The sequence below is a fragment of the Haliaeetus albicilla genome, chromosome 3, assembly GCF_947461875.1.
Source record: "Haliaeetus albicilla chromosome 3, bHalAlb1.1, whole genome shotgun sequence".
Taxonomy (NCBI): domain Eukaryota; kingdom Metazoa; phylum Chordata; class Aves; order Accipitriformes; family Accipitridae; genus Haliaeetus; species Haliaeetus albicilla.
The window spans coordinates 185831-210922 of NC_091485.1; the positions used below are offsets into that span (position 1 = coordinate 185831).

Genomic DNA, 25092 nt, shown 5'->3' on the forward strand with positions numbered 1-25092 from the left:
CGCATCCCTTACCGGTGCCCGCGGCCCCCGCCGCGTGCCTCGCCGCCAACTGCCGGCTTCCGTGCAGCCGGGCCGGCCGCCCCGCAGGCCCCGCCGCCGCGGGCTCCCCCGAGCCTCGCCGCTGCGCTCCCGCCCCGGGCGGCCGTGCCGCCGGCGCGCAGGGGGTTAACGGCGCCCGGTGCCGCGGGCCCCCGGCCGGGGCGGAGCGGGGCGGTGCCCGCCCGCCGCGGCCGGGAAGCGGCTCGGCCGCCGCCGCCGCCGCGCAGTTCGTCCGGGTGCAGCGAGAGGCCCTCCTGGTTCCCGCCGCTGCCGGTAAGGGCTGAGCTCCGCCAGCCGCCGGCCGGCAGCGCGGCGCCCGCCTGCAGCTCGCGGTCCTCTCCGGGCCGCCGGGCCCGCAGCGCCTCCCGGCAGCGGCAGCCTCGGGCGGCGAAAGCCCCGCGGGGGGGCAGCGGCGGTAAACCGGGCTGCCGCCGGGTGGGGGAGCGGGGGGCCGGGGGGAGCGCTCGTCGCGGGCCGCGGGAGGGGCCGCGGAGGCGGAGGTCTCGTCGGACGCGGGGGCTGCGGCCGTGCCGCCGTTTCCGAGCGTAGAGCGATGGGAGCCGCCCGGAGGCGCTTCCGTGCGCGGAGGCGAGGGCGTTGTCTGGGGGTGATGTGCATCGTGAGCGAGCTGTCGTTGTTTGTACAGCCTCGAGAGGGAAGCGACCGTCTAAACGTCAGCTCTGCAATGGCTTCGGTCTTTCTAATGATGGGCCGACACCGAGCTAGAGCTTGGTTTTAAAACAAACACCGGTCGGAGGATTTGCGCGCACGTTAAAGTGGGCCGCGCGCTTTCTTGAGCACTTTATTCTTGGACATCGGGTTTAACTTTGGCTGAGGAGGGCTGCTGAAAATTTTGATGTAGCTATAAAAATTTCCGTTTGTTCAGGTAGGGTGGGAATTTTGTGGCTTTATATTAATTGGCTGCCTGTCAGCTACTACCTGATTGCTGAAAGGGTCTGCCGCGGCAAAATGGCTTTCTGCTTGCTCCTTTCTTCTATTCTTGCCAAGGCATCTCCGGCTGGGTGCTGTTGGAGAGGTTATTCTGGACCTTTGGACTGCCAGAACTTTGTTCTCAGTTTTTTGAAGTACGTCATTACTTAGGGGATCATAGAACCAAGAACACTGTTAGAAATCACGTGGTTGCTTAATACTGTGAACAGCAGCTGAATGAATTTCCTCCGTTTATTTGCAGCCATTTGTCATCTAGGTACATAAAAATAACTTTGCTGTTTCTTCTTCTTCTTTTCCAACTCCTTGTTATTAGGAGTCATGGCACTGTAGTTTTCTTGGAACAAATTACGCATTTTTCCCATAATGTACGTGATATAATAGTGATACCCTGTAGTAACTGACTCTTATCATACAACCATAATTGATTCTAAATGCAACTTTAGTACTTTACCTCCCTGAGCAGAGATTCTAGTATACATTTAGTGAATCTAGTGCATGGGAAGTTTAGGCCTATTTAATAAAGGGTAATATTTTAAATGAAGAAAACTAATCGTCCTTATAAATTTTAATACATTTCCATTATTCAGTGGCTCTTAACAGGCAGACTTAAGGTTTATTTCATTTGGTTCTTCAGGTCTTTCAAAATTCTTGTATTACATAATTCTATTGCAAGACTGATTTCTTTCTATTTCCTTGTAGTGTGATCCTGAGGTTTTTAAGGATTACAATCCTGTCTCTATTATAATCTATGTGCTGTCACGCCCTTTGTAAGGGAGGGTAGAACAAAACTTTGTGATTCAGTACTTTCTGTAAGGGCTAAGTACCAACTTCAGCACGTAGCCTTAGTCGCTTCTGAAAATAATAACAAATGAATCATTCTATAATTATAATTCTGTCTATTTAAATGTAAAGTTGAATGCAGAAAGGAGAAGGGTTTTCGTATAGGTTAGGGTAATGAATTAGGAAAAAAGATATTCAAGATAGATGATAAACTAGAGTGCTGTGACTTTTGGAGACATGTTTGCTTTAGTCTTCCTTGCTCTTAGGCTGGGCCAGATAGAAATGCTCCTAAGGTCATTAGGAGGAGTTCAATGAAGAGGATATTATGAGTAAGATGCTTCCTGGACTCAGGTTTCAGGTGTATGACAGTTAGAAATGACCTTCTGGAGTCAGAGGTGAAAGGAGGCTAAAGCTAGCTAGTTCAGTAGTCACTGTCGCTGTGGGAGGTATGGAAGAAAGAGGATTACTTAGTTAGCTATGAGACTTACCTCTCTCTGGCCCATGAGCCAGGTGTTGTTTATACCACAGAACAGAAGTCGTTCTGAGATGGGGCTTACATTAACAAGGGATTAGTTTGGGCTTCGGCAGTTTGAAAGTGGTGATGCTCAGCCATAAAAAAATGGAGATGCTCATTTTGCTACAGTTACAAAAGCTGTAGTGTGGCTGGATTATTTTGGGTTTTTAATATTCATGACAGTATCATCTAAATAGAAAGTTTCTGTCACTGTTAATGATGCTAGCTTTACAGATGGGACTATGCCAATGCACTTATATCTAATTTTTAAAATATAATTCTAGGTATAAGCATACATGGCTCCTGGTGTCTCAAATGAGAAGAAAACTGATGACGAACAGTCTTCAAGGTATGATTCAGAAATAAATTATCTTGTCAAAGTCTACACTTACCTTCTTCCCCAAACTCATTACACACTTGTTTAGTTTAAGATAAAGTTTATGATACAAATATTGATTATAACATCAAGTATCTAGTAGAAGCTGTTACGAGAAATGGAGTCTTTATCTGCTTTAACCACAACTACACAGAGGGCTTTGCTGGCTAGCCATTTTCATTTATCACGACAGTTAATTTTTCGAAGCGTAAGTGATGGTTTTTGTTGTTGTTGTTTTTAATCCAGTGAGCTGTTGAAATGTTGACTTCGGTTACTGCATATGGCCAGACGTACCTGCTTCAGGAGTTTGAACAAATATTTCAATCTGTTTCTCTAATCCTTAGTTTAAGCTTATTTTAGTAAAACCGTACATGTTTAGTTGTCAGACATATGTGTTTTGTTTAAACCTCCGGAAGCCGTAGGTGCTTTACAACAGTGTGAGAGGAATAAATTGTCTGCTCCTTAGAGTTACACTGTAAATCCATGGCATTTGTCCAACGTACACGTAATAATATGCTTACTTTTATTGCCCATTTTACTCGAGGGTCCAAGTCTGCAGTTAGATCTGGATGGGCAGATAACTAGTACAAGTTAGTAACAGCCCTAGCTGCAGTGACATGGTGCGTTGAAGAGTGTTGCTGGTAGGGTATGAGATAAAAAAGGTAAAATACAGACACTGCTGAGGAAGGAAGCTGTATTTAGGCCAGGCATGAGGACAGTGGTGTTGGCACATACCACATGAATTTCCCTGTACTTTTAATAGAGGCCTCGCCTTTTCCCAATTTATTTCCCGGAGACAAGCTTTTATTGCTGGTATTCTTGTAAAGAAGGAAATATTTTTTGCTTGCCTGAGGACAAATTGTAAAGTGATTTCAAATCATATCCTACTTGTATGTAAAAGCCATTCCAATAAACATCAGCACAGCCAGCTATTTCATCTGCATTAGTTAGTGACCCATTAAATATGGGTAGAGAGTCCCACAAAACCGAACAGGAATAATACAGAGAAGGCAGTCTGGGAATTCTGCTCATGTGAGCTGGCAAATTCCTGGGCTGTCTGTGCCTTTCTGAAGAGCCATAAACCTGCTCTTTATTTCTCCAGGAGTCAAACAGGTCTCCTGGAGGGAAGAAGAAAGGCAGCCAAAGCCTTTGGTTCCACCTGGGGTGGGATTTGTATGAAGAGGGGCAAATGGGGCACGTGGCAGGTGGAAAGGAATTACTACTGAAGGGGTGAATGAACCATCTGCTTTGTTGGGCTGCTTTTTCAGTTAGTGAAGGTGGTAGTCTGTGGTGGGCAGGAACAAATAGGGTGGATTGGGATGATACCTCTTTGGCTGTGCAGCTGCTGCTGAATAGTTAGTGGCATTAGAGAGAGAATTTCAAGAACAGAAACAATTGATAGAATATTGGGGTTGTAACTATTTTCTTTGCTTTCTGAGGAACAGTTCAGTGACCTCAGTATGGGCATCTAGGCCACTTTAGGCTCCTAAAGGTAACCAATACATCCTGCTCAGGACTGACAGATAGGACATAGGACCTACAGAATAGCACTGGCCTCCTGGAGAGGCATTAGAAGACAGGCAGGATAACCTAAAACATCTAAAATAGTGCTAAACACCTATGTTTAGGTTTCAGAGTTGTTCCTGCAAAGTCTTAACAATTTTTTGCATAAACTCCAGGCAAACTCTTTTGTTTGTCTCCTCTGACAAAGCAGTTTGAATTTGCTGAGCCATGCTATGACTGCAGTGAGCCTTCATTAAGCTATTAAGTCATTTTGTGTCTGGAAGATATTTATTGCTTGACTTCATCTCTCAGAAACTACTTTGAAGTATTGGCTAGTATTTTGCTTAACCTTGTGATTATTGACTAGTTGTTCCTACCTGTTTCAATTGAACTTAAAACATCAAGCACAGAAGGCAGACATTTTATGAATCATTCAGCTTGCTTAGTTAGTCCACTACCCAGTTTTCCATGAAGGCGATCCCACATGCTAAGTAGCTCAGTTTTCCCTTCTTGTCTTGTAGTTTCCTGGTTCTTCAGAAATTTTTTTTTTTTTTTTTAAGCTGTATCACGTCCTTACAGGAACCAATTTAAGAGGAAGTAAATTCTTTTTACCTCTTCCTGTCTTTCCCTTTTTCTTGCATTTTTTTTCTCTTCAATGGTTTTTTCTTTGCTTCAGATTTCCATTTGCCTCTTTTCTCTCCTGTTTCAGGTCCTCTGTATTCTTGTTACCAGTCTCATGCTGTAGAGTTTTCTCCTCCTGGCTGGATGACACAGAGTTACAGTGAGCCAAACTGCCAGAAATCCCCTTTGGGCCTGTCTGTAAAGCCCAAATCTTCCCACCCTTCTCAGGTGGTTAGGAGGGTCAGTCAAAACACAGAGGTCGAGTTTGCTTTTCAGCTTTGCTATGGATTGTCTATGTAGTAAGGCAGTCTATTGAATATTCCCTGGTCCTGCTCCCATTGTTCTGCTCACCATAAAGACCCACCCTGGTTCACAACTTTAATAGTTTTTAAGGTAAAAGTCACACTGTTGCAAATGCATGCTACCATCTGGGCTTTTCTTTAGCAATTTCATCCTGTGCAATAAATGGAATGTTAAATATGGTATGTGATTTGTTATGAGATATAAGGTGATAGTGAAATTTAGGATTTCCTTAATGTAATGCATGAGGAACCAAAATAAGGTAGTGCAGGTATACTTAGGTGTGGCATTTCCCAACTTTTACTGTTTGACTTTGCAAAATTATCATCTATTCCATATAGGAGTTTGTATATACTCTGTATGTTTCACAATGTTGCTGTCCTGGCAGAGAGAATTTTATCCACCTCTGCAACCCTCACCTGGAAAAAATGAAAGAAGACATCCTGTACCATTTTGCACTTGGGACTGGTACCCATGATTTTCCAGCATTGTTTGGAGATGTAAAGGTAAGACGCTTCATTTCATTCAGCCAGCCTAAGCTTTTCTGCAGGAGGTGGAAGTGTAGCTGTCTTCAAAATAAGACTAAATGTGTCAGCATGCCACCAGTTGAGGAATGAGTGGAAAGGGGATAAGATTTTGTGGGTTCTTGTCACTGTCAATATCAAGCAAAATTGGGGATAGTTGTTTCTGACTGTCTCTTTTCATCCAGTAAAAAGGCAAATGCTACAGTCTCTATTCAGGTAGAACTCCCTTTTGGGGCGCCTTCAAGCCAATATCTGTCTTTTACTCATTTAAAAAGCTTGAAAGCATTTGAGTGTTATGTAGAAGGTTTTGGTTTTTTTCCCATAAATTTTCTTCATGGCCTTCTAGAATGATTATGAGAAAAGCCACATCTAGGAATACCTTTGGGTTAACTGAAGGTGTTTGCATCCTCATGTTGATCTTTGCATGTGTTTTGATATGCTGAATCATGCAATTGATTTTGTTTTGTGGAATACTGTCCACCCCAGTTTGTATGCGTTGGAGGAAGTCCTTCACGGATGAGAGCTTTTATCGCCTACATAGCTGAAGAACTGGGGCTTGGGAGCCCTGGCTGTGACTATCCTAACATCTGTGCGGGAACTGACCGTTACGCAATGTACAAAGTGGGACCTGTTTTGTCAGTCAGTGTAAGTACCTCACTTAATCAGATATGGGACACAGTTCAATGATGCTGTTCAAAGTAGAAAATATGAATGCACATTTATTTTAAAAACTTAGTAGTTGGAATCAGGTGTTTAAGTTTTTATCAGCCATGATCAAAATAGTTCAGTCAACTAATTAAGAATTCGTTTTTAGCCCTTTTTTGTAAGAGGGCAAACCTCTGAGACTTTAATTCCTTTCTTGCCTCCTTTTTCCTCAGTGTACCACTGAGGTGTTACAGGAATGGCCTTATAAATTTTTTGAGCAGACTTACTGTTGCCTCATCCCTGTTATGTATGCTGAATAATGGGGGAAAAAGGTCACCTGATGCATATGGGATATTGGAAAAAATGGCTGTATCATCCAGAGCTACATATCTGCAGTGGCATTGTCAAATGTGCTAACATAACTTAAGACTAGCATTCCATGAAACTTTTGCTACTAACTCATGTATGCATTTTAAAACTTCTTACCTTTAATCTGTAGATACGATTACATACTTCAGTTGCAATTGCATAACCGTAGTATCATTCTGCACCCTTTCTTTTGAGCTGTAGTTATCACATTATCATGCAAATTAAGGTGGACTTGTATTTGCTGAACTTTGTGACTAAACCACAATGTCTGTCTTTTGAAAAAATTTAGCCTAACTATTCACTAGCACTTCCGGTTGGTAAAAAAATCAGCGTGGGGTTTTTCTTGTGTTTAAGAAAAGTTCTGTGATGAAGATTCTGTATTTGTCAACTATTAGGAAAGGACTATATACTCTTGAGAATGTAAATATTTTATAATTCATGATTTTTAGAAATATTGTACTTCATCCATAGTCTGCCAAAGCCAGTGGGAATCTTTCTGTTTACCTGCAGTAGCCTTTCAGTAGGCCCATAGGTTAGGATTTTTGTGGGAGTGAGTTAGGTGACAATTGGGAAAAAAAAAATCAGGAAGGAGATATTGTCCAGCATGTTCTTCTGTATATATTTTGCATTGTCTATGTGAATGTTGAACATGAATTTCTGCTTTCATTTCAGCATGGTATGGGCATTCCTTCTATTTCAATCATGTTGCACGAGCTGATCAAACTGTTGTATCATGCCAAGTGTTCCAACATAACCATTGTTCGCATTGGCACCTCTGGTGGAATAGGTATCTCCCCTCTTGATTTCTTTTTTTCTTCAAACCAAAGCATCTTTGTAGGAGAGTAAAGCATCTCCCTGCAAGTCATTGATGGTCAGAACACAGGAGATGAATTGTTTTGCTTCTGTAATTTTGAAAGAAAAGACAGTATCTGCGTTTGGATAGAGAAAATGTACTTAAGTCATCTGACACTGGGAGGAGAAGGACATTCCTGTCCTGTATGAAAAGTATGAGATAAGAAAGAATATATAATGAAAAAGGAAAAATTTCATTCTTTCAGAAATTATTGTAATAATAAACTGAAGCAGCTAGGCATGCACAAAAAAAACCCCACCTCCGTGAAGTCAGGGGCAAAATTGCCACCTTTGAAAGAAGCAGGTCTGGGTCAAGATGTATGGTTTATGTGTGTGGAAACAAAGCATTAACTACATTGTGAAGCTATACCTATTTCTTTTTACTGCAGGTCTGGAGCCAGGCTCAGTGGTTATAACTAGGCAATCTGTAGATGCCACCTTCAAACCTCAGTTTGAACAGGTTATTCTGGGAAAGACTGTAATTCGCAGTACAAACCTAGATGAACAGCTAGCTAAGGAACTGATGGAGTGCAGTAAAGAAATCGGTCAGTTCAATACAGTCATTGGAAACACTATGTGCACTTTGGATTTCTATGAAGGTAAGGCTGGTGACAGACTAACAGAAGTATATTGGTAAGCGGCAATAGATAAATACTGAATAATATTTTAACATTAATGTTGCAGTTCAGAAGGCATTCCCTACTTCAAGTTGTCTTGTCAGCTGTAATTAACCTATTTTTCATACATGTAAAATCAAGCATTGTGCTTGGCAGTTTGCTGTATTGAACTTCTCATTTTGTGAAGGTTTATTTCCCCACAGCTCTAGTAGATCCTCTCAAATACATATAGTCTACTATACACTTTTCACATACTCATCAGTTAGGTATGTTTGTCACAAAATTTCTGTGATTTACTGATGCATCCTAGAGGATTACAGGAGTGAGAATTATTTGTGGCTGGTTTTGTTTTTTGTTTTGTTTTGGTTTTTTTCCCCACTGGTTAAGTATCTAAAGTAAATCTTTTCTAATAGAAGTGTCAGAACTTGTTTCCCATGCACATTTTGAGCAAAGCAGTGATCAGACAACTGAAGACAATATTTTGCTGACTTGTGTCAAGGCTGCTACATAGGAGAGGCAAACCTCCAAGGCTTACTTTGGATAAACATATAGACATTCAGGTGCTTTTCTGATCTCCCAAGTCTATTCACAAACATCTTTCAAATCTCGCGAGAACAGAGTGTAGTGGCACCTGATACGACTTTCTGTAGCTGTTACTGGATAGGTGACAAAGGGTGCAATGCAGAGGGGAACATGTGGTCTGCATAATGCTCAAGCTTGGTCAGAAGCAGGTACTGTCAGTTTGTGTATCTCCTCAGACACCAACCACAGGTGCAAGCTACACTACACAAAAGTGTCAGGAATGTTTTCAACTCATACAGCAAAAAACTGAGAACAGGCTCAAGGGTATTCATTTAGGACAACATCTCCTGAAAACAAGAAGATACCGAGTGAAAGACTGCAATTTAACTTTACTGTACATAACCTGCTGCCATTTTATCTCTAGGTGTTAGTCTTGAATAATTTGAATAAACTAATTTTCTCAAAAAATGTTAATGGTATTACCTAGTTAGCTTAAGGGACTCTTCATCTCTTACCTTAGAGAGTCTTTAAGTAATAAAATGTTCATCCTTTCAAGATAGTATCAGGAAGGCATTTTCAAGCCTGGCAGTTTTTCTAGACAATGATTATACATAGAAAAAATGCAGCACTTCCATACAGCTTAAAGTTTGTTGCTGAATTTTGACACATGCCCCACATGCAGGAAACTACTACTTACATTTTCCCATTTATGAATTTAAGAATTTAAGCTGGAGAAGACCAATTAAATTACCGTGATTCACATTATAAAAAATAGAAGTAATATGTAGAAGCTCTAGCGATAGCTAAGAATCACTTTGTCCTATTTGTCTTGTGCATGAAAATAAAGAGCGGTAGTAAAAGCTGGACACTGTATAGGGGAAACTACAGTAACTGAGCGTTTTAGAAACTGAATTTGTTCTGTGACTTCATTGCTGAAAATTTCTGCAAAATTACTTTGTAGGACAGGGCAGGTTGGATGGTGCAATCTGCTTATATAATGAAGAAGAGAAACTGCAATATTTGAAGGAAGCTTATGATTCTGGTGTCAGAAACATAGAGATGGAGTCTTCTGTATTTGCGGCAATGTGTAATCTCAGTGGTGTCAAAGGTAAACTAACTTAAAATCACTTTATTCAAGCTGTAGGAAGTTTTCTGCATTGCAGCGGGGTTGTGGTAAAACTGCAAATGAGGTCTTAACATACTATAACTGGTTTTTTTTACATGCAGAAGGTTATAGTTCTGTTGCTATGATTGTTTGATTTGTGTCATGTGTATTCAAACATTATGCAAACTTTGTCACATAGTTCTTATACGGTTTAGTCCTGTTGTTTGCTATTCCAGCCTGTGGCAAGCACATAAATCATTGAAGTACCTAATTACCCTATAGCATTAATTTGTTTTCTTTGTTTAGTTTTTTAAGTTTACGGGAAGCAACTAGTTAATTTAAGCAATCAGGTGATTCTCATATATATAAAACTATAATCACTTTCTATACTTTCATATCAAATTGAAAATATAAATATTTTGTGTAGACTTATGGCTTTAATTCTTAAACACTTGGGAGATTTTTACTAGCATCATGAATAAACCATTCCTAATCATAAAACAAGTTTTAAAATTTTTTTTACAGAAGCTAGCTAATTTTCAGTAAAGATTAGGAAAAAAAAAAAAGCGCTACAAATAATGTAATACAGTGCCTTTCTACTGACCATGTTAACTATAGTCTCTCACTTTCCTTGGCAAGTAATTTGCCAATTTAAAACACTGATGTTTCTCAAACTTCTTTAAACTCAAGAAGGATGAAGTGAAGAAAAATGAGCAAAAAGGCCAACAGCTATATCAAACATCCTCAGTTCTTACTGACTTGAGAGTGATTAAAAACCCAACCCATGCTATCACTGAGGCATTAGGGAGCCTGGCCCCTTTTGCTGTCTCTACTTTGTAGGTCTGTAATGTGTATTACTGCTTGTGCTCTGCAAACTGTCACTAGCAGAAACCCCAGATACAGAAGAGTGATGGTAGAGCTCAGCTTGAGTGAAAGGAGGGATTTTACCTTTGGACTCTGATTACCGAAAGGCAGCAGGTGAGCCTGAGGTGATCCATGAGATCCTCATGCACTTCCAGCGCTCCCTATCAGATCCTCATGCACTTCCAGTGCTCCCCATCCATGAATGTCGAAGCAGCTCATCTGCTGGTTCCCAACGGGTGGCTTCTACAGCACAGGGATTCGAGGTGACTATAAGGTAGATAGCGGAGGGCTGTAACTACATTTGCTAGAGCAGTCTTTCTGATAACTTCCTACCAGTCAAGTCCTGGGTACTTGAGAAATATAATTCCTATCCAGAAAAACATAAGGATCATGATACAAGAGTAAGTATCTGCAGCTGCCTGAGAGCTCTTGCTTTATTGCTGTAGCGATCAGTTGTCTTAAACTGTTCGTACCTTTGTTTATGTCATCCATAGCACGCTAGTCCCCTTGCATTTTATGGTACCGTGCACCATTTTTGGGGGTTTGTTTTCTCTCATATTTCTAATCTTCCAGCTGTTTGTTCAAATGTTTATGCTTTTGGACTGCAGAAGTGCCAGAATATCATTCCTAACTAATGCTGTCTTTTAATTTCTAGCTGCTGTAGTGTGTGTCACTCTTCTGAATCGGCTTGAGGGGGACCAGATTAGTAGCTCACATGATGTACTTGTGGAGTATCAGCAGAGGCCACAGAAGTTAGTGGGATATTTCATTAAGAAAAGTCTTGGGAAAGTATGAAATATCCACCTTTGTTTTACAGAAGCAGAAGGCTTTTGCACAGCTGAAGTCATGGTCATGACTTCTGTGCATTTAAGGTCTTTTGCCTCAGAATACCTTACAGCATTCTGTGTGTCTGTGGAAGCTAATCATTTTTGTCAGTGTCCTTTGGCAACTGAATGTGCTGAATTCACTTTTCTGTGATTTGGAAAGTGGATCTGTTGTGAAGGACAAGCCTGCTATAATATATGAAAAAGCCTTATTTATCCCTGCTATAAAAGAAAAACTAGGAAGAAAATCAAACTTTATTGCCAAATACTTGCAAACCACCAAATTAAAATTAACTTAAGAATGCTATTCTCTTTCTTGTTGCTACAAAAAATTATATAAGTTATATTTGTCTTTGTTGCTTCACTTGTAAAGAAAACTTAAAGTGAATGCAGTTTATTTTTTGCAAACTTTGACAAATAAACAATACTATTTTCATATATTAAAATTTCATGAAACTGCAAAGTGTGGGACTGAATTTTCTAAGCATTAAGGCTTGACACTGAGCTGTTACAGATCTATACTTCCTAGATATTGATCCAACAGGGTCATTCATATCCCATTTTAACTGTACGATTGAATCGATACCCAGGAAACATTTATGCGTTAAGTAATTTTGCATCGAAGAACTTGAAATCTTGCTGAATCAAGGCTCCTGTTTACTGAAGAGGAACCAAAGGCATTCAGGAGATGCACAGCATGTTCATGGCACTGCATTATGGTAGTTTTTTTTTTTTTCCTTTTTACTTTGTTTCTTTTTAAATTGGTTTTCATCTCCATGTCTTCAGGGCACAACACTCACTGTTGCAATGGTTCCCAGTACTTCTGAAGAACTGGAGAATACCTATTGACTGTACATGCCATCAAAACCATTTCTCCAATTTTTTTCTACTACCACTGGCCTAGCGTTTGGGGCCTTTTAAAATCGTACTCAATTGCTGCTTTGCTGCTGTGGTTAGAATATAAATACGTGGTCAGCTAAAGAAAAATGTGGGGGTTTTTTGTTTTTTTTTTTCCTCCCTCTATCTACTGCAGTGGAGGATCCAGTCCTAGCAGGAGTCTGTAGTGGATTGACCCTGGCTGGACACCAGGTGCCCACCAAAGCTGGTCTATCACTCCCCCTCCTCAGCTGGGCAGGGGAGAGAAAATATAACAAAAGGCTCGTGGGTCAAGATAAGGACAGGGAGAGATCACTCACCAATTACCGTCATGGGAAAAACAGACTTGACTTAAAGAAAATTAACTTAATTTTTTGCCAACCAAACCAGAGTAGGGTAATGAGAAATAAAACCAAATCTTAAAACACCTTCCCCCCACCCCTCCCTTCTTCCCAGGCACAGCTTCACTCACGGTTCTCTACCTCCTCCCCCCAGCAGCACAGGGGGACAGGGAATGGGGGTTGGGGTCAGTTCATCACATGTTGTCTCTGCCACTCCTTCCTCTTCAGGAGGAGGACTCCTCACTCTTCCCTTGCTCCAGTGTGGGGTCCCTCTCACGGGAGACAATACTTCATGAACTTCTCCAATGTGGGTCATGCCCACAGGCTGCAGTTCACAAACTGCTCCAGCGTGGGTCCCTTCCATGGGGTGCAGTCCTTCAGGCACAAGCTGCTCCAGCGCAGGTCCTTCCCACAGGCTGCAGTCCTTCAGGCACAGACCACTCCAGCGTGGGTCCCCCGCGGCGTCACAAGTCCTGCTAGCAAACCTGCTCCAGCGCGGGCTCCTCTCTCCATGGAGCCACAGGTCCTGCCAGGAGCCTGCTGCAGTGTGGGCTTCCCATGGGGTCACAGCTTCTTTCAGGCACCCACCTGCTCTGGCATGGGGTCCTCCATGGACCGCAGGTGGGTATTTGCTCCACCGTGGACCTCCACGGGCTACAGGGGGACAGCCTGCCTCACCATGGTCTTCCCCATGGGCTGCAGGGGAATCTCTGCTCCGGCGCCTGGAGCACGTCCTCCCCTCCTTCTTCACTGACCTGGGGGTCTGCAGGGTTGTTTCTCTCACACGTTCTCACTCCTCTCTCCAGCTGCAGTTTCTGTGCCACCGCAACTTTTTTCTCCTTAAATATGTTATCCCAGAGGCAGTACCACCGTCGCTGATGGGCTCGGCCTTGGCCAGCAGCAGGTCCGTCTTGGAACTGGTTGGCATTGGCTCTGTTGGACGTAGGGGAAGCTTTCAGCAGCTTCTCACAGAAGCCACCCCTGTAATCCCCCTGCTACCAAAACCTTGCCACACAAATCCAATACAGAGTCATAGGTCAAAAGGGTCTGAATAAACTCTCAGAACAGCTGTCACTGAGCCAGCTAAATGAGATTTTCTTTTCAAGGATTGCAGTCTGCAACACTGTTAACAAGCATAAGAGTTAGATCGAAGAGGGAGTGATGTAGTAGTAGGCACATTCACGAAGATGTGGCAGAAACCGCAAGCAATGTGATGAAAACATTAAAAAAGGAAGGCATGATGCTTGTGAATAGGAAACTGCCAATGAGGATTAGTCTCCTTAAATTTGATGAATTTTCAACTGGAGAACAGATAAAAATACTAGATTCTTTTTTAAGTTGCTGATTTAGTCTTCCTTTAATTTTAAAAACACATTTTCTCATTTGTGCCAAGGATACACAATGAATCTAAGTTTTCAGAGAAAGCCTTTTTTTCCCGAAGCCTAAGGGAAGGAGTCAGGTAGGAATAGCTCCACATTTTGTTTAAACTGTTCCTCCCTTATTTAAAAAAAAAAAAAAAAAAAAAGCTGTGCTTAACTATGTCTAGTGCTTGCCTGGGCATTGCAGAAAGCCCTGTTAGGTCCCTTGTGAAACGTGCAACGAAGCACATTCTTGCTCTGCAACCTCCTGTTCCCAGAAGAGTGACAAGGAGATAAAAAGGAGAGCACTTAAGAAGCAACATGCTGCACTCTAGGCTGAAGAAAAGCTTATACCAAATTGACCAGTATGGGTTTGGAGGAGACAGTTTGCTGTTGTAAAAGAAATAACTACTATGAATTACCTAAAGAGGAGACAAGAAAAAAAAAAAACACCTTATGTGGCTCTGTGACGCTTTGGGGAAGCATATTACTGCAGTTGTCCTGGAGGTATGAATCTGAAATGGTGTGATTTGTCTTCTTAAAGGAAGGACAGCAAGAATCTGGAAACTAGTTAAAAGAGTAAGTTCTTAAATCATTTAACAGTGTCAGCTGTCAATAGAAACTACGCAGCTTTTATATTTACAGTCATATAAAGTAAGCACTTCTATTTTGATAACTAATATGAGAACTCTTGCGTGCTACATGCTGAAATATAATGAGCATTGTGGCCTGGCTGAGTTGGAGCTAAGGTTCAAGCATTCATGGAGTGATGCAACGATTCCATTAAATCAATACACAAGACCCCAGCACAAACCCCTGGAAGACTTCAGCTGTACACTTTTTGCCAATATGTCCTTTCCCCTTCCCACTGTTCCTTAGGATGTTGTACTTTTCTTTCTGCTCAAATATTTTTCTTCTGTGCTTTTTTAACAGATGGAGTAAAGGGATGTATGACAACTTAAAGTTAGAATTCAAAGGAGACCAAGCATCCTGTTTCTACTGGTCATCATCCTGTAATGCTGTATTCCTAATGCAAGAGGGTGCTCTATAGACAGATCTTACATGCAATAAAATACTTTTTTTAGCTTCAGAGGAAACTTGCCAGAATGTCTTACCCTGATAAGAACAATTGTATTTTCCCTTGTGACTGCAACTGGACAGAGAGATAAAGATATGAGTCAGCTGTGTGCATCCGGCAGTGAAGTTACCTTCCTGTAGGTTTTACAAAGATAGCCATAAAGAATTATAAAATATTTAACAGCCTTTTTTATGCAAATAAATTCTTTAATATTAGCCATTCACATTCTTTCTGTAGAATACGAATCAGGATTTGGAGTGGTGATATTTTTAAAAGCATATATGATATTACATATATGTTCGGTATTACATAGTGCAGTGTCTCCTGGTAGAGATCAGTTTACTTCAGAGATCAGAAAGGATAAAAGCAAAGAAGGAAGGTAGAAGGCATGAATACGGTGGAAGTGTGAAGGGAGAAAACAGCGGTTTCTACCCATGATTTGTTCTGTGATTCATGGTGTTCTTCTGGCCTCTTCCTACCTTTTTGTTAAAGAAATGGTTGAGACCATAATGAAGATAGGCCAGAAGGCATTTCTTTAACATTTGCAAGAGAAGGTGCAGTATCTTGCTTAGTGACTTGCTTTTATTTTTGGCATCTTGATATACTTCAGAGAAGGATTTTCTTTAATGGAAGGTATGAGAAATCCTGAAAAGGAATATTTTGGAATGACTTATTTCCAGAAGTGCTTAGAGTATAAATGTTTTTATCTGTCCCTTAAAAACCCAGCAAAAGAATTCAGTAATTTCAGTATTTCTTGAAAATGTACACATGTAATATGCAATATCTTTTTTAAACATTCTTCCTAAGTCATTGTAAAGAATATGCCACAGAACTGGGTTTTCTTCTCAAGTCTGGATCTCAATATATTCCTAAATAAAATGTTTATACAGTTGAATCAGAGACGTGTTTCATTTCCATTGACAAGATAGGTGAAAGAAACTAAAGTATGAATGTTTTTAGATTTGCCCATCAGCAGTCAGTTATGGTCTGAATGCAGTGCTCAGTACTGCGAGCAGTAAACTGAGCTTTGGGGGTTGGATCTGTGCGCAACAACCAAATACGAAAAAGCACAGTAGTGTGATTTGATGGCTCTGTTACAGTTTGCTACAAGATGTTGCGATTTCCTTTCCCTGAAAGTTTCTCAGTTTTTAAGTTGGAGTGACTTAAATACATGCTTTCTCTTTCTAAAATAATTACCATTTAATATTGTACTCCAGAGTATGAATTAAACTACAGTTAAGAAAAAGTCTTCTCCCTGAAGAGAAAGGAGGTCACTGAGCAACATTAAATCTGCAACTCTGTGGTACAATAATAGAAGAAAGAGTAATGCTGACAGGGGCAATGCTTATGCTTAGGCTACAAACAAAATGCAGCAGCAGAAAAAGACAGACAGAGCCGGTTTTACATGACACAGAAACCTGATTCCAGATGCTCGTTGTTGGCGCTGAGGTTGTAACTGTGAGAAAATCTTCAGTTTATTATCAGTCTGTCATATTACAAGAATAAAATTCCTAGAGCTGCCTAGTAGCTCAAACAAACCACTGGCCTCCTTGTGAGATTGGGTCTGTTTTGTTTGTTTAATGTGTAGCTCCATTTTAATCAACCCTATTATTTGACCTTGCCCACAGCTAACATTTTTCATCATATCCTAACTTTGCACACAGGAAGTGTCTCCCAGGAAAGATGCTACTAATTGATGTCATCCTGCAGGCTCTTTGTCTGCAAAACAGGTCTGTGCCATGTAAATATTTACAAGTAGTACTCCTAATAATGTTAAAAAGAAAGCCTTGTGATCACACAGTAAACCTTGTGAAAGAAATTGTAGGTGGTGGTAGGAAAATATGCTTGTTTACCAGATTCTCAGCCATATTCTCACATGATTTGACTGCATTCCTGTCTACCAAAAAGTATTTTTGGCTCCTGGGCTTTAACCTATTTAACATATAGAACTATGTTTCTTTGAATGTGCTTGCCAACCTACTCTAATTAGCCTATATTAAAACTGTAGGCTAGACACGGTGTGTTGATGGTATCATATTATAAAGCAGTCAAGTTTTAAAACCAGAGATGGATGCTGGCAGAAGGTTCTCTGCCTTTTCTGCCCCAGTGGTCTTGGGTATCTTGCATATTCTAAGAGTAAATTTTAAGATACGACCAAGACTAAAGCTAAGCAGAAGCAGAACAGGGCAGTCACTATCTTGTCCTCACTTGGAGACCCAATTCTGAGCAATTTTTTTTTTCACTTCCAGAAGGAATTAGTGAAGTGCATAATGAAATGTAGGACCTTCTAATTTGTCCTGCAATATTCAAGATGTTGCTATTGACTACAGCCACCCTGCGAAGGAGCCCTGAAAACATATAGTTAGTTTATTTAGCCTGCCAGCAACTGTGCTGTGTTTGAAATTTTTTAAGCTCTTTGTACTAGGCAACGCCTAAACAAAGTTGCTATTTAAGGCTGGTACTTGCACAGGGTACAGCTTGACATGGTGCTGATGAAACCTAGATCACTCCAGAGAGCTTCCAGGATGGCAGCAATATAGCTGACGTGTCTTTACAAAAATATTCAGAACTGATTTTCTTTTCCTGCCTGTGTTCTTAATTTCTAATATTATTGTCTCTTTTGTGCTAAGGGTTTGTTGCGGGGTGGTGGTGGTTTGATTTCATATTTCTCATATTTCTATAACATTGCAAATAATACAATAAAGCTCATACACCCTGTTTCTTCCAAAATTACTTTTAGAAGTAATTTCCCAGAATGCCACTGCTGGGTTTGTTCTTGGTTGAATGTTTATGAGGTATCTTTTACTTTAATAAATTTTGTTCTAGAAAAAAGTGAGTCTACTACTGGAGAACACCATACTAGGCAAGAATGAATTTTTTAGGAAAGGACAATGATGTATGAAGGCAAATGAAGTTAACAGAACTAGCTGGTGAAAGGTGTTTGTCTATTTGGTGTCTTATATAGTAAAATTAGGAGTCATTAGTTCATTAGCACTGAATACTAATTGCATACAAAAGAGTTGTTTCCTGTATCCATGAAAAGCTGTTTAGCATTAAAAAAATAGAATGCAACATTTATAAGTAGGTAGTTATATAGAGCATAATAAATTACGCACATCACACACTCAGATGAGCAGAGATTTTGCAGAATTACGTGTTCAAAATAATTTGGCAAATGGTTCATGTGATCTGTTTTAGCTTACATACTAGTCAGGAACCGTCTTCCGTATCAGCTGCTCTGATAAATAACTGCTTGTAATTCATTACGCTGACTGATTAATTTATCATATCCTACAAATCACACACTATAGATTCTTCTCCCCAGCTTTCCAAAATGGCTGTGTGAACCCATACATATATTCACAATATTCAATTATTGACAAATATTTGCTTAAAAATGCATACTTCGACTGTGCACAGAATTTTCATCTCAGCTATCTCAGAATTTTGCCTTTGGTCCTGCTGAGCAAAATTAGGGTACATACTCTGAAATAACAGGGATTTTAGCATTGCTTGACTAAAAGCAGAAACATCCCTTATGCAAGTGCCAGCCAGCTGTGAAGTGGAGCCCCTTGGTGAAATATGTTCTTCATTTTGGGTTGTTTGCCCAGCTATACTCTGCCACTGTTGGGCATGCCATGAGGAGAGCTCCATAGCAGGGGGATGATGGGAGAGGTGAGATGTGGGGGACATGTCTCTGCCGCACAGCACGGTGACTGCTCTTCAGCACCAGAGGAAGCAGAAAGGTGGTAACGTGCTTGATGACTGCTGGAGGTGTGTGCTTTGCCAGTACCACGACGGAGGAGTGGAGTGGGAAATGGGTTAATGGAAGAACTGAGGATGTACTCAATAGACCCACCTTCATACATAACTTAATTAATCCTGCCTTAGAGGTACAAAAATGCTTAACATCATTCACGTAAACACCGAGCTACCTACTTTTTTAGTATATCCTGAGGACTTTCACATTTCCGTTTAAAGCTAAATGATTACTTCAGTAATTTTTAAGTCTCAGAGAAAATAAAAGGAATCCCACCATAAATGTGGAATAAAGGTGTTCAACTAGTCATATTCTGCCATGACTGTATCTGCAATCTGCTTCCAGGAGCCCCCCAAACACAGGGAAAATGGTATGTTTTATTTCACCTCTGTTTTATTTTGTTTGCCTCTGCTTGTAGAATTATTTAGGAAATATTAGAGATATCCTAGAAGGGGGACCTTAAATGTAGTGGAATCAATGGAAAGAATCCTACAGTGGGATTCAGTCTTGTCTAGCTCTGGATCTGAGCAAATCACATTTAGGTGGGAAATAAATACAAAGTTCAAGGTCTGATTTGTCAGACAAGTTTCAGACATCTACTTTGGAGTAAGGTGGATTACTTGGGTTTTAGTTGTACTTATTCCCTTCTATTGAGTAATGGAGTTTAGATGACTGTCTCGGAGGTAGATAATTATGCAGTAAATATTAACAGTTAGACAAGATGAATCTTACCCCTACCCACTTCCTGGGATTTAGAATGAATATTTTGTAAATAATACATTCTTCCGTTTCTATCAACACTTCAAAACTTGTTATGAATACCTCCACCTTATAAAGTTCTGCTTTTATCTTGTCAAATGTTAACTTCACTCAGAAAAGGACTTATGATTTTATAGTCTATTCAGTTTATTATTGTGTTATTCACAGATGTCAGTAAGCTGGAGATAAACCAGCTTTAGCTACATTAGAAACCAGTTTGGTAAAATAATTATAGATCTGTAGAGTGAAACACCTGGAGAGAATCTAGCCTGCACTATAAACATTTACTTTAGACTAGCTCTAGTCTGGACCCAAGGATGCAGTGCATGCTAATGGTTTGAGTACATTAAATGCTCTTGGAGTACATCTGCTTTGTTTTAGCAGATAAGGATCCCGTGTGTGTGCTTGGAGAGCTTTCTACAACGTGAACAAGAGCATGCTAAGTAAAAATAACTCATCTACAAATGACACTGGTCATTCACAACTCAAAATTCAGTAGCTTGTACATCAGGTACAGTTCCTGAGGAATGAAGGATGGTTTGACTAACAGTGCAATTTCTAATGATACACCTCTCAAAAATATTGGCACCTGAATTTAAATAAAATTAGGATTTTAAAGTACCATGTACATGTAGTAAGTTCCCCGTTTCTGCATCTTTCAATTCTGAATATTCAGTAAGAGTGCTAGCCCAAATGCTAGCTTTCTTATCACCTTATTTCATTCCCTTAATTTTGACGTAATAGTTGCCAAAAGAAGGTTATCCAGAGGAAGAGAGGAATGACCTTTCTAGTATTTCTCAATTTTAGCTGTTTTAAACAGAGAAACGAAGTTAAATGGGAACCCTATGGCTATTCCTTGTGTTTCAAAATAAGGAAAAAGTTGCTTTATATTTTGAAGTTTAAATTCTCAGAACTGTGGAGAGATACAGATAAATTCCAGAGATATGGAAAAGTTGCTGTTCAGACAGTCTTGATAGATGTACATTCAGGCATTGCTGAATACCAGTTCCTTCATCTAATGAAAGCCTGGGAGAAAAAGAGGAAATGCTATTCTGTGAAGAAGTCTGTATTCTAAATCTAGATCACAAGTCATTTTGGGTAGGAAGGCTAGCAAGTATATGATGTTGCAACAGTGTTACTGCCATGAAAAATCAGCCTTTCAAAGACTGCTCTCAAATGTTATACCCTGTTGTCAACAGTCTGATACAGAAGTTACTCATTTTCTGTGGTGAATTAGTTGTTCTTAAATGGGACACCTGCCATTGATACAACTTCATTGTTTGCAGGTGTTATGGGTAGGGTTTTTTGGTAGCAGGGGAGGGGCTACACCGGTGGCTCCTGTGAGAAGCTTCTAGAAGCTTCCCTGGCTCTAAGTTGGACCCGCCTCTAGCCCAGGTCGAGACCATCAGTGACAGTGGTAGATTTAAGAAGGGGAACCTATAATGAGTAGGGGGAGTGCAATGTGAGAGGAACCTCTCTGTGGATACTGGCATCAGTGAAGAAGAAGAAGAAGAAGGAGGAGGTGGTGGTGGTGGTGGTGGTGTGCTGGAGGAGGGGATGCCCCTGGAGCCCGTGGTGAGAGGCAAGCTGTCGTGTTCCTCCCACCCCAGCCCATGGAGGGGAGTGGGGAGCGGATGCCCCCCAAGATGGCCGGGACTCTGTGGTAAAGCCCGCGCTGAGGCAGTCTGTGACTGAAGACCGGCCCGCGGAAAGGACCCAGGCCGGGGAAGTTTGTGAGGAACTGCAGCCCGCGGGAAGTACCCACAGCAGCGAAGTCTGTGAGGAACTGCAGCCCGTGGAAAGGACTCACCTTGGAGAAGCTCGTGAAGGACTGTCTCCCGCGGGAGGGACTCCACGCCGGAGCAGGGGATGAGTGAGGAGGAGTCCTCCTCCCCCTGAGGAGGAAGGCGCGGCAGAGCCCAGGTATGACGGGCGGACCCCGTCCCCTGTTCCCCTGCGCCGCCGGCGGGAGGAGGTGGAGAGAACCGGGAGCGGAGTTGAGGCGGGAAGGAGGGAGGGCGGGGGGGAAGGTGTTCCAAGGTTCGGTTTTACTTCCCATTATCCTTGTTTTGATTGGATCTGTAGTAAATTAAATCGATTTTGTTCCTTCCCCAAGTTGAGCCTGTCTTCTGCCCGTGACCGTAATTGGGGAGTGATCCCTCCCAGTCCTTATCTCGACCCACGGGCGTTTCTTTATATGTTCTCCTCATCCCACCGCGGCCGGGGGAGGGTGTGGGGTGGGGGGAGCGAGCGAGCGGCTTCGTGGTGCTTTGTTACCGGCTGGGCTGAAACCACGGCGGCAGGTGACAAAACCACTTTTTAGGGGAAGGGAACACAGTGTAATGGTTCAGGTTTGTAACTGCAGTGTCCCTGGTTTTAATTCTGCTGCTGCTTGGTTTTAGGTTTTTAGAAGCTTGGGATTTGTCAAGTCGGGGCCTTTAACCTTTTATGCAAACCCTTTTCTGTGATGTTGGCTCAAGATGCGAGAATACTAGTCACACAGCACAGTAAACCAAATGCTTACAGTAAGTTATATGAATTTGACAGCTGCCAGTATCACAGCATATTTTTTTCTACAGCAAAGGTTCTTATTGTCTTGTAGACAGGTAGAATAGGAGCTTTTTTACTCTGTGCTAAGTTTCCTTCAGTGTCCTTATGAATTCAAAAGATGTAGGGCCTTAGTCATGCCTCATCCTATTTTTTTGTCTGCCTTTCTTGGGCATTTCATGCTGTTATTAGATACTGAAAACTGTTTTGGGGGAAAATTGGAGAGGTACCTTGAGATACTCTTGTCCTTCATTGCTGCCATGTGAGGGCATAGTTTTATGCTTCACTAGAAAGCCTTTTATTACATGAAGGTGCGATTGAGCAACAAAAAGTATATCATATATGGATTTAAACTTTGAATAGTTTGGGAGTGTACATAGTGGGAGAAGTAAACACAGAAAATCAAAACAAGGATAACTCTCAAGTAAGACCCACACAGAGCCCAAAAGAAATAGCAGAAGCTCTGTAATAAGAAGAACTTGAAAAATTAGTTTGTAAGAGGGCCTTGTCACAGGATCGCAGCATGCAGAAAGAAAAGAGATGAACTTGAATTTGGGCTTTTTCTGTAAGAAATGTAGTAATTTCACCTACTTCAAAATGTTGACAAGCATTGAGATGCAGGCACTTATGCAAATACGCTGAAGGATGTAGTCATAAGGAACCTTTCAAAAGATATAACAATAAAGTCAAATTAAGGTGGGCTGGTCAGAATATGTGTATATATATGTTTATTAGAAAATTGAGAATATCTACCAAAAAAAATCTTAGAGGTTTGAGCCAGGTAAGTGTGTAAGAGCATCAAGTCTTTATGGTTTGTTATTGTAGAGGTTTATATGCAGCAATAAATTCAGTGTGCAGAAGGTTGGAAAGCTTCAGTATCACGGTAATAGGCCATAATACTTACCATTTGATCTAGACAGCCTGTTCTAGTTATTTGTACATGTAGAGAACTGTTGATTAAGCATAAGACCATACAAAATACATCTTGTTTATTGGCAAACACCTTCTACATAAAGCAATAATTTGTTAGTAGCATTGAAATCTTAACAGTTTAAGCCATGCATCATTATTAGCCCAGATCTATTTTTATATAAAACACTTGTATACAGAAATAACAGTATTACAGTAATATCCCTAAAAAAAAAAAATTCTCCTAATAATAATATAGTTAAAATTGTTACACAACCATTTAGTTTCTAATCCTGTCCCTGGGATTATGCTCACCATTCCACTGCTGTTCTGGGTCATAAGGTCAGTGGCTGCAGTCTGGTGGTTGTGGGGTTGTTATAGCAAGTCATTATCTGGAGCCCTTTACCTGGAGGAATGTGGTGTTGATGGCTTCTTTTTCACTCTATGGGTCACTTGTGTTCGCTAACGTGCTTTTATACCTTGCTTGTTGTCCATTGGTCTGCATCTCTATGATACATCTGAATTTATATGGTAACTTTTATGTATGTTAGGTACTTGTTCCTTTTTCTTGATACTTATAAATTGGCTTTGTCCAGCTGTAGTTCTGCGTTTTAACTGAACGCTGGTGAGTTGTTTATAGCTGTGGGGTCCTCAGTGCTAGCCTCTGCCCCACCTCTTATCCTGGACCTGTACTCCAGTACAGAGCATCCTGTGTCCCCACTTCTCAAGGCCTCTACTATTATACTGGGCCTGTGTTCCTCTGCACTGCTTTGCTATGTTAATCATAAATATATCATTTTGCACCGAATGATCGCTTGTTGCTACTATCTGTATAGAACTATGGTGGCATTATAAAATGACAAGTGCAAGTAGAGCAAATAGCCATAGCCATCTGGCCAGGAAAAAAAAGTTAGAACTAAGCCAACTCGGAAACAAAACTGCAGGCACATTAATACAAAAGGAAGGTGGCAAGTCTCTGTGCCATGGTCTTGCAAACTCAGTACAAAACCTGTAGCCTGTTACTTGCGGTGGCAAAACTGTATTACTGGGTTATAGAGTTACAATAGCTGTTGGCCTTTTTAAAAGTTGTTTCCTAAAAGGAGAGTTTTCATTTCTATCAGTAGTCCAGATGCCATCTAAGTGTGTTAAACCTCTAGAAACTATGAACTGTATTGACTGTTCTGCATGACTTTTACGCTGCTTTGACTGAACTACCCAAATTATATTTCAACTCAGAAGAAAAGCAGGAAATAATTTCTTGAAGGCAGTCTTAGACCTACTTAACAATTGGGGAAACTATTCAGTGGCTTTCAATTTTTTTAACTGAAAAATAAAATGCATGCATGTATGCACTTTTATACACTCAACAGGCTACACTGAGTAGCATATAGCCTAAGTAAGGAAAAGGGGTAAAAAGGTAGGATTAAATTCATTTTGAGGTTGGTCTATTCCAGCAGATCCATCAGATAAATTAAATCAGCCTCAGGGTGACTCTGACTTATGCTGGCTGCCAACAGCCTTAGGAGTACAGACTGTCAGCTTGATTGGCCAAACATAACTATCCTACAATGTCCTTGTGTTGACGGGAGAGTGGCACAGTAACAGTAACGCCAATTATCTTCCCTTTGAGGATTTATATCAAATCATAGGTGGTCCTTTATAATCATTTTCAGGGACATTTTTGCATCAACAATGTTGTGTTTAATAAGGGTAAATCAAATACTGTGCATAGTTTACATGGACAATTAACGCATTTGTTTTCGCAGGATGTACCACATCGGTGCTACCAGTTTGAAATATAGTTGTTATCTTTTGGAAAAAGTAATTCTATGAATTCTGTTGGAACTTCCACTATGAAAGGCATAAAACACCCAAATAACTATTTGTCAGTGAGCAGCCTGAGCAGGGCTGCCTCCATGGGGGGGGGGGGGGGGGGGGGGGGGCGGCTGAGCCAGGGGTTGAAGTCATCCTGGTGCAGGCTGTGCCCTCACAGATGTGGTGCCATCCCCTCAGGCAACAGGCTCCATTAACAGCCTTGGACATGGTGAGAAGATGAGC

At 41.1% G+C, this 25092-nt stretch overlaps 2 protein-coding genes across 15 annotated transcripts in view; both read left to right on the plus strand.

The window, feature by feature from the left end:
* The first annotated feature begins 195 nt into the window (after positions 1 to 195).
* On the plus strand, positions 196 to 15954 carry UPP1 (uridine phosphorylase 1). Of its 14 annotated transcripts, none has more exons than XM_069778658.1 (9): positions 196 to 312; positions 2569 to 2633; positions 5473 to 5590; positions 6095 to 6253; positions 7295 to 7409; positions 7864 to 8073; positions 9575 to 9721; positions 11238 to 12125; positions 14915 to 15954. In XM_069778658.1, exons 2-8 carry the CDS (start codon positions 2581 to 2583, stop codon positions 11375 to 11377), a joined length of 942 nt encoding a protein of 313 aa, XP_069634759.1. In that variant the 5' UTR covers positions 196 to 312; positions 2569 to 2580; the 3' UTR covers positions 11378 to 12125; positions 14915 to 15954. The 14 variants fall into 14 exon arrangements, with proteins under 14 accessions (XP_069634759.1, XP_069634748.1, XP_069634751.1 ...); XM_069778647.1 differs by lacking the exon at positions 11238 to 12125 and adding an exon at positions 12440 to 14488; XM_069778650.1 differs by lacking the exon at positions 11238 to 12125 and adding an exon at positions 12440 to 13248.
* A 3183-nt stretch (positions 15955 to 19137) lies between these two features.
* ABCA13 (ATP binding cassette subfamily A member 13) overlaps positions 19138 to 25092 on the plus strand; it is a 160443-nt gene continuing 154488 nt past the window's right edge. Inside the window, 2 exon segments of the mRNA XM_069778573.1 lie at positions 19138 to 19193; positions 21981 to 22085. Of these exon segments, the coding sequence (XP_069634674.1) occupies positions 19138 to 19193; positions 21981 to 22085 (161 nt within the window).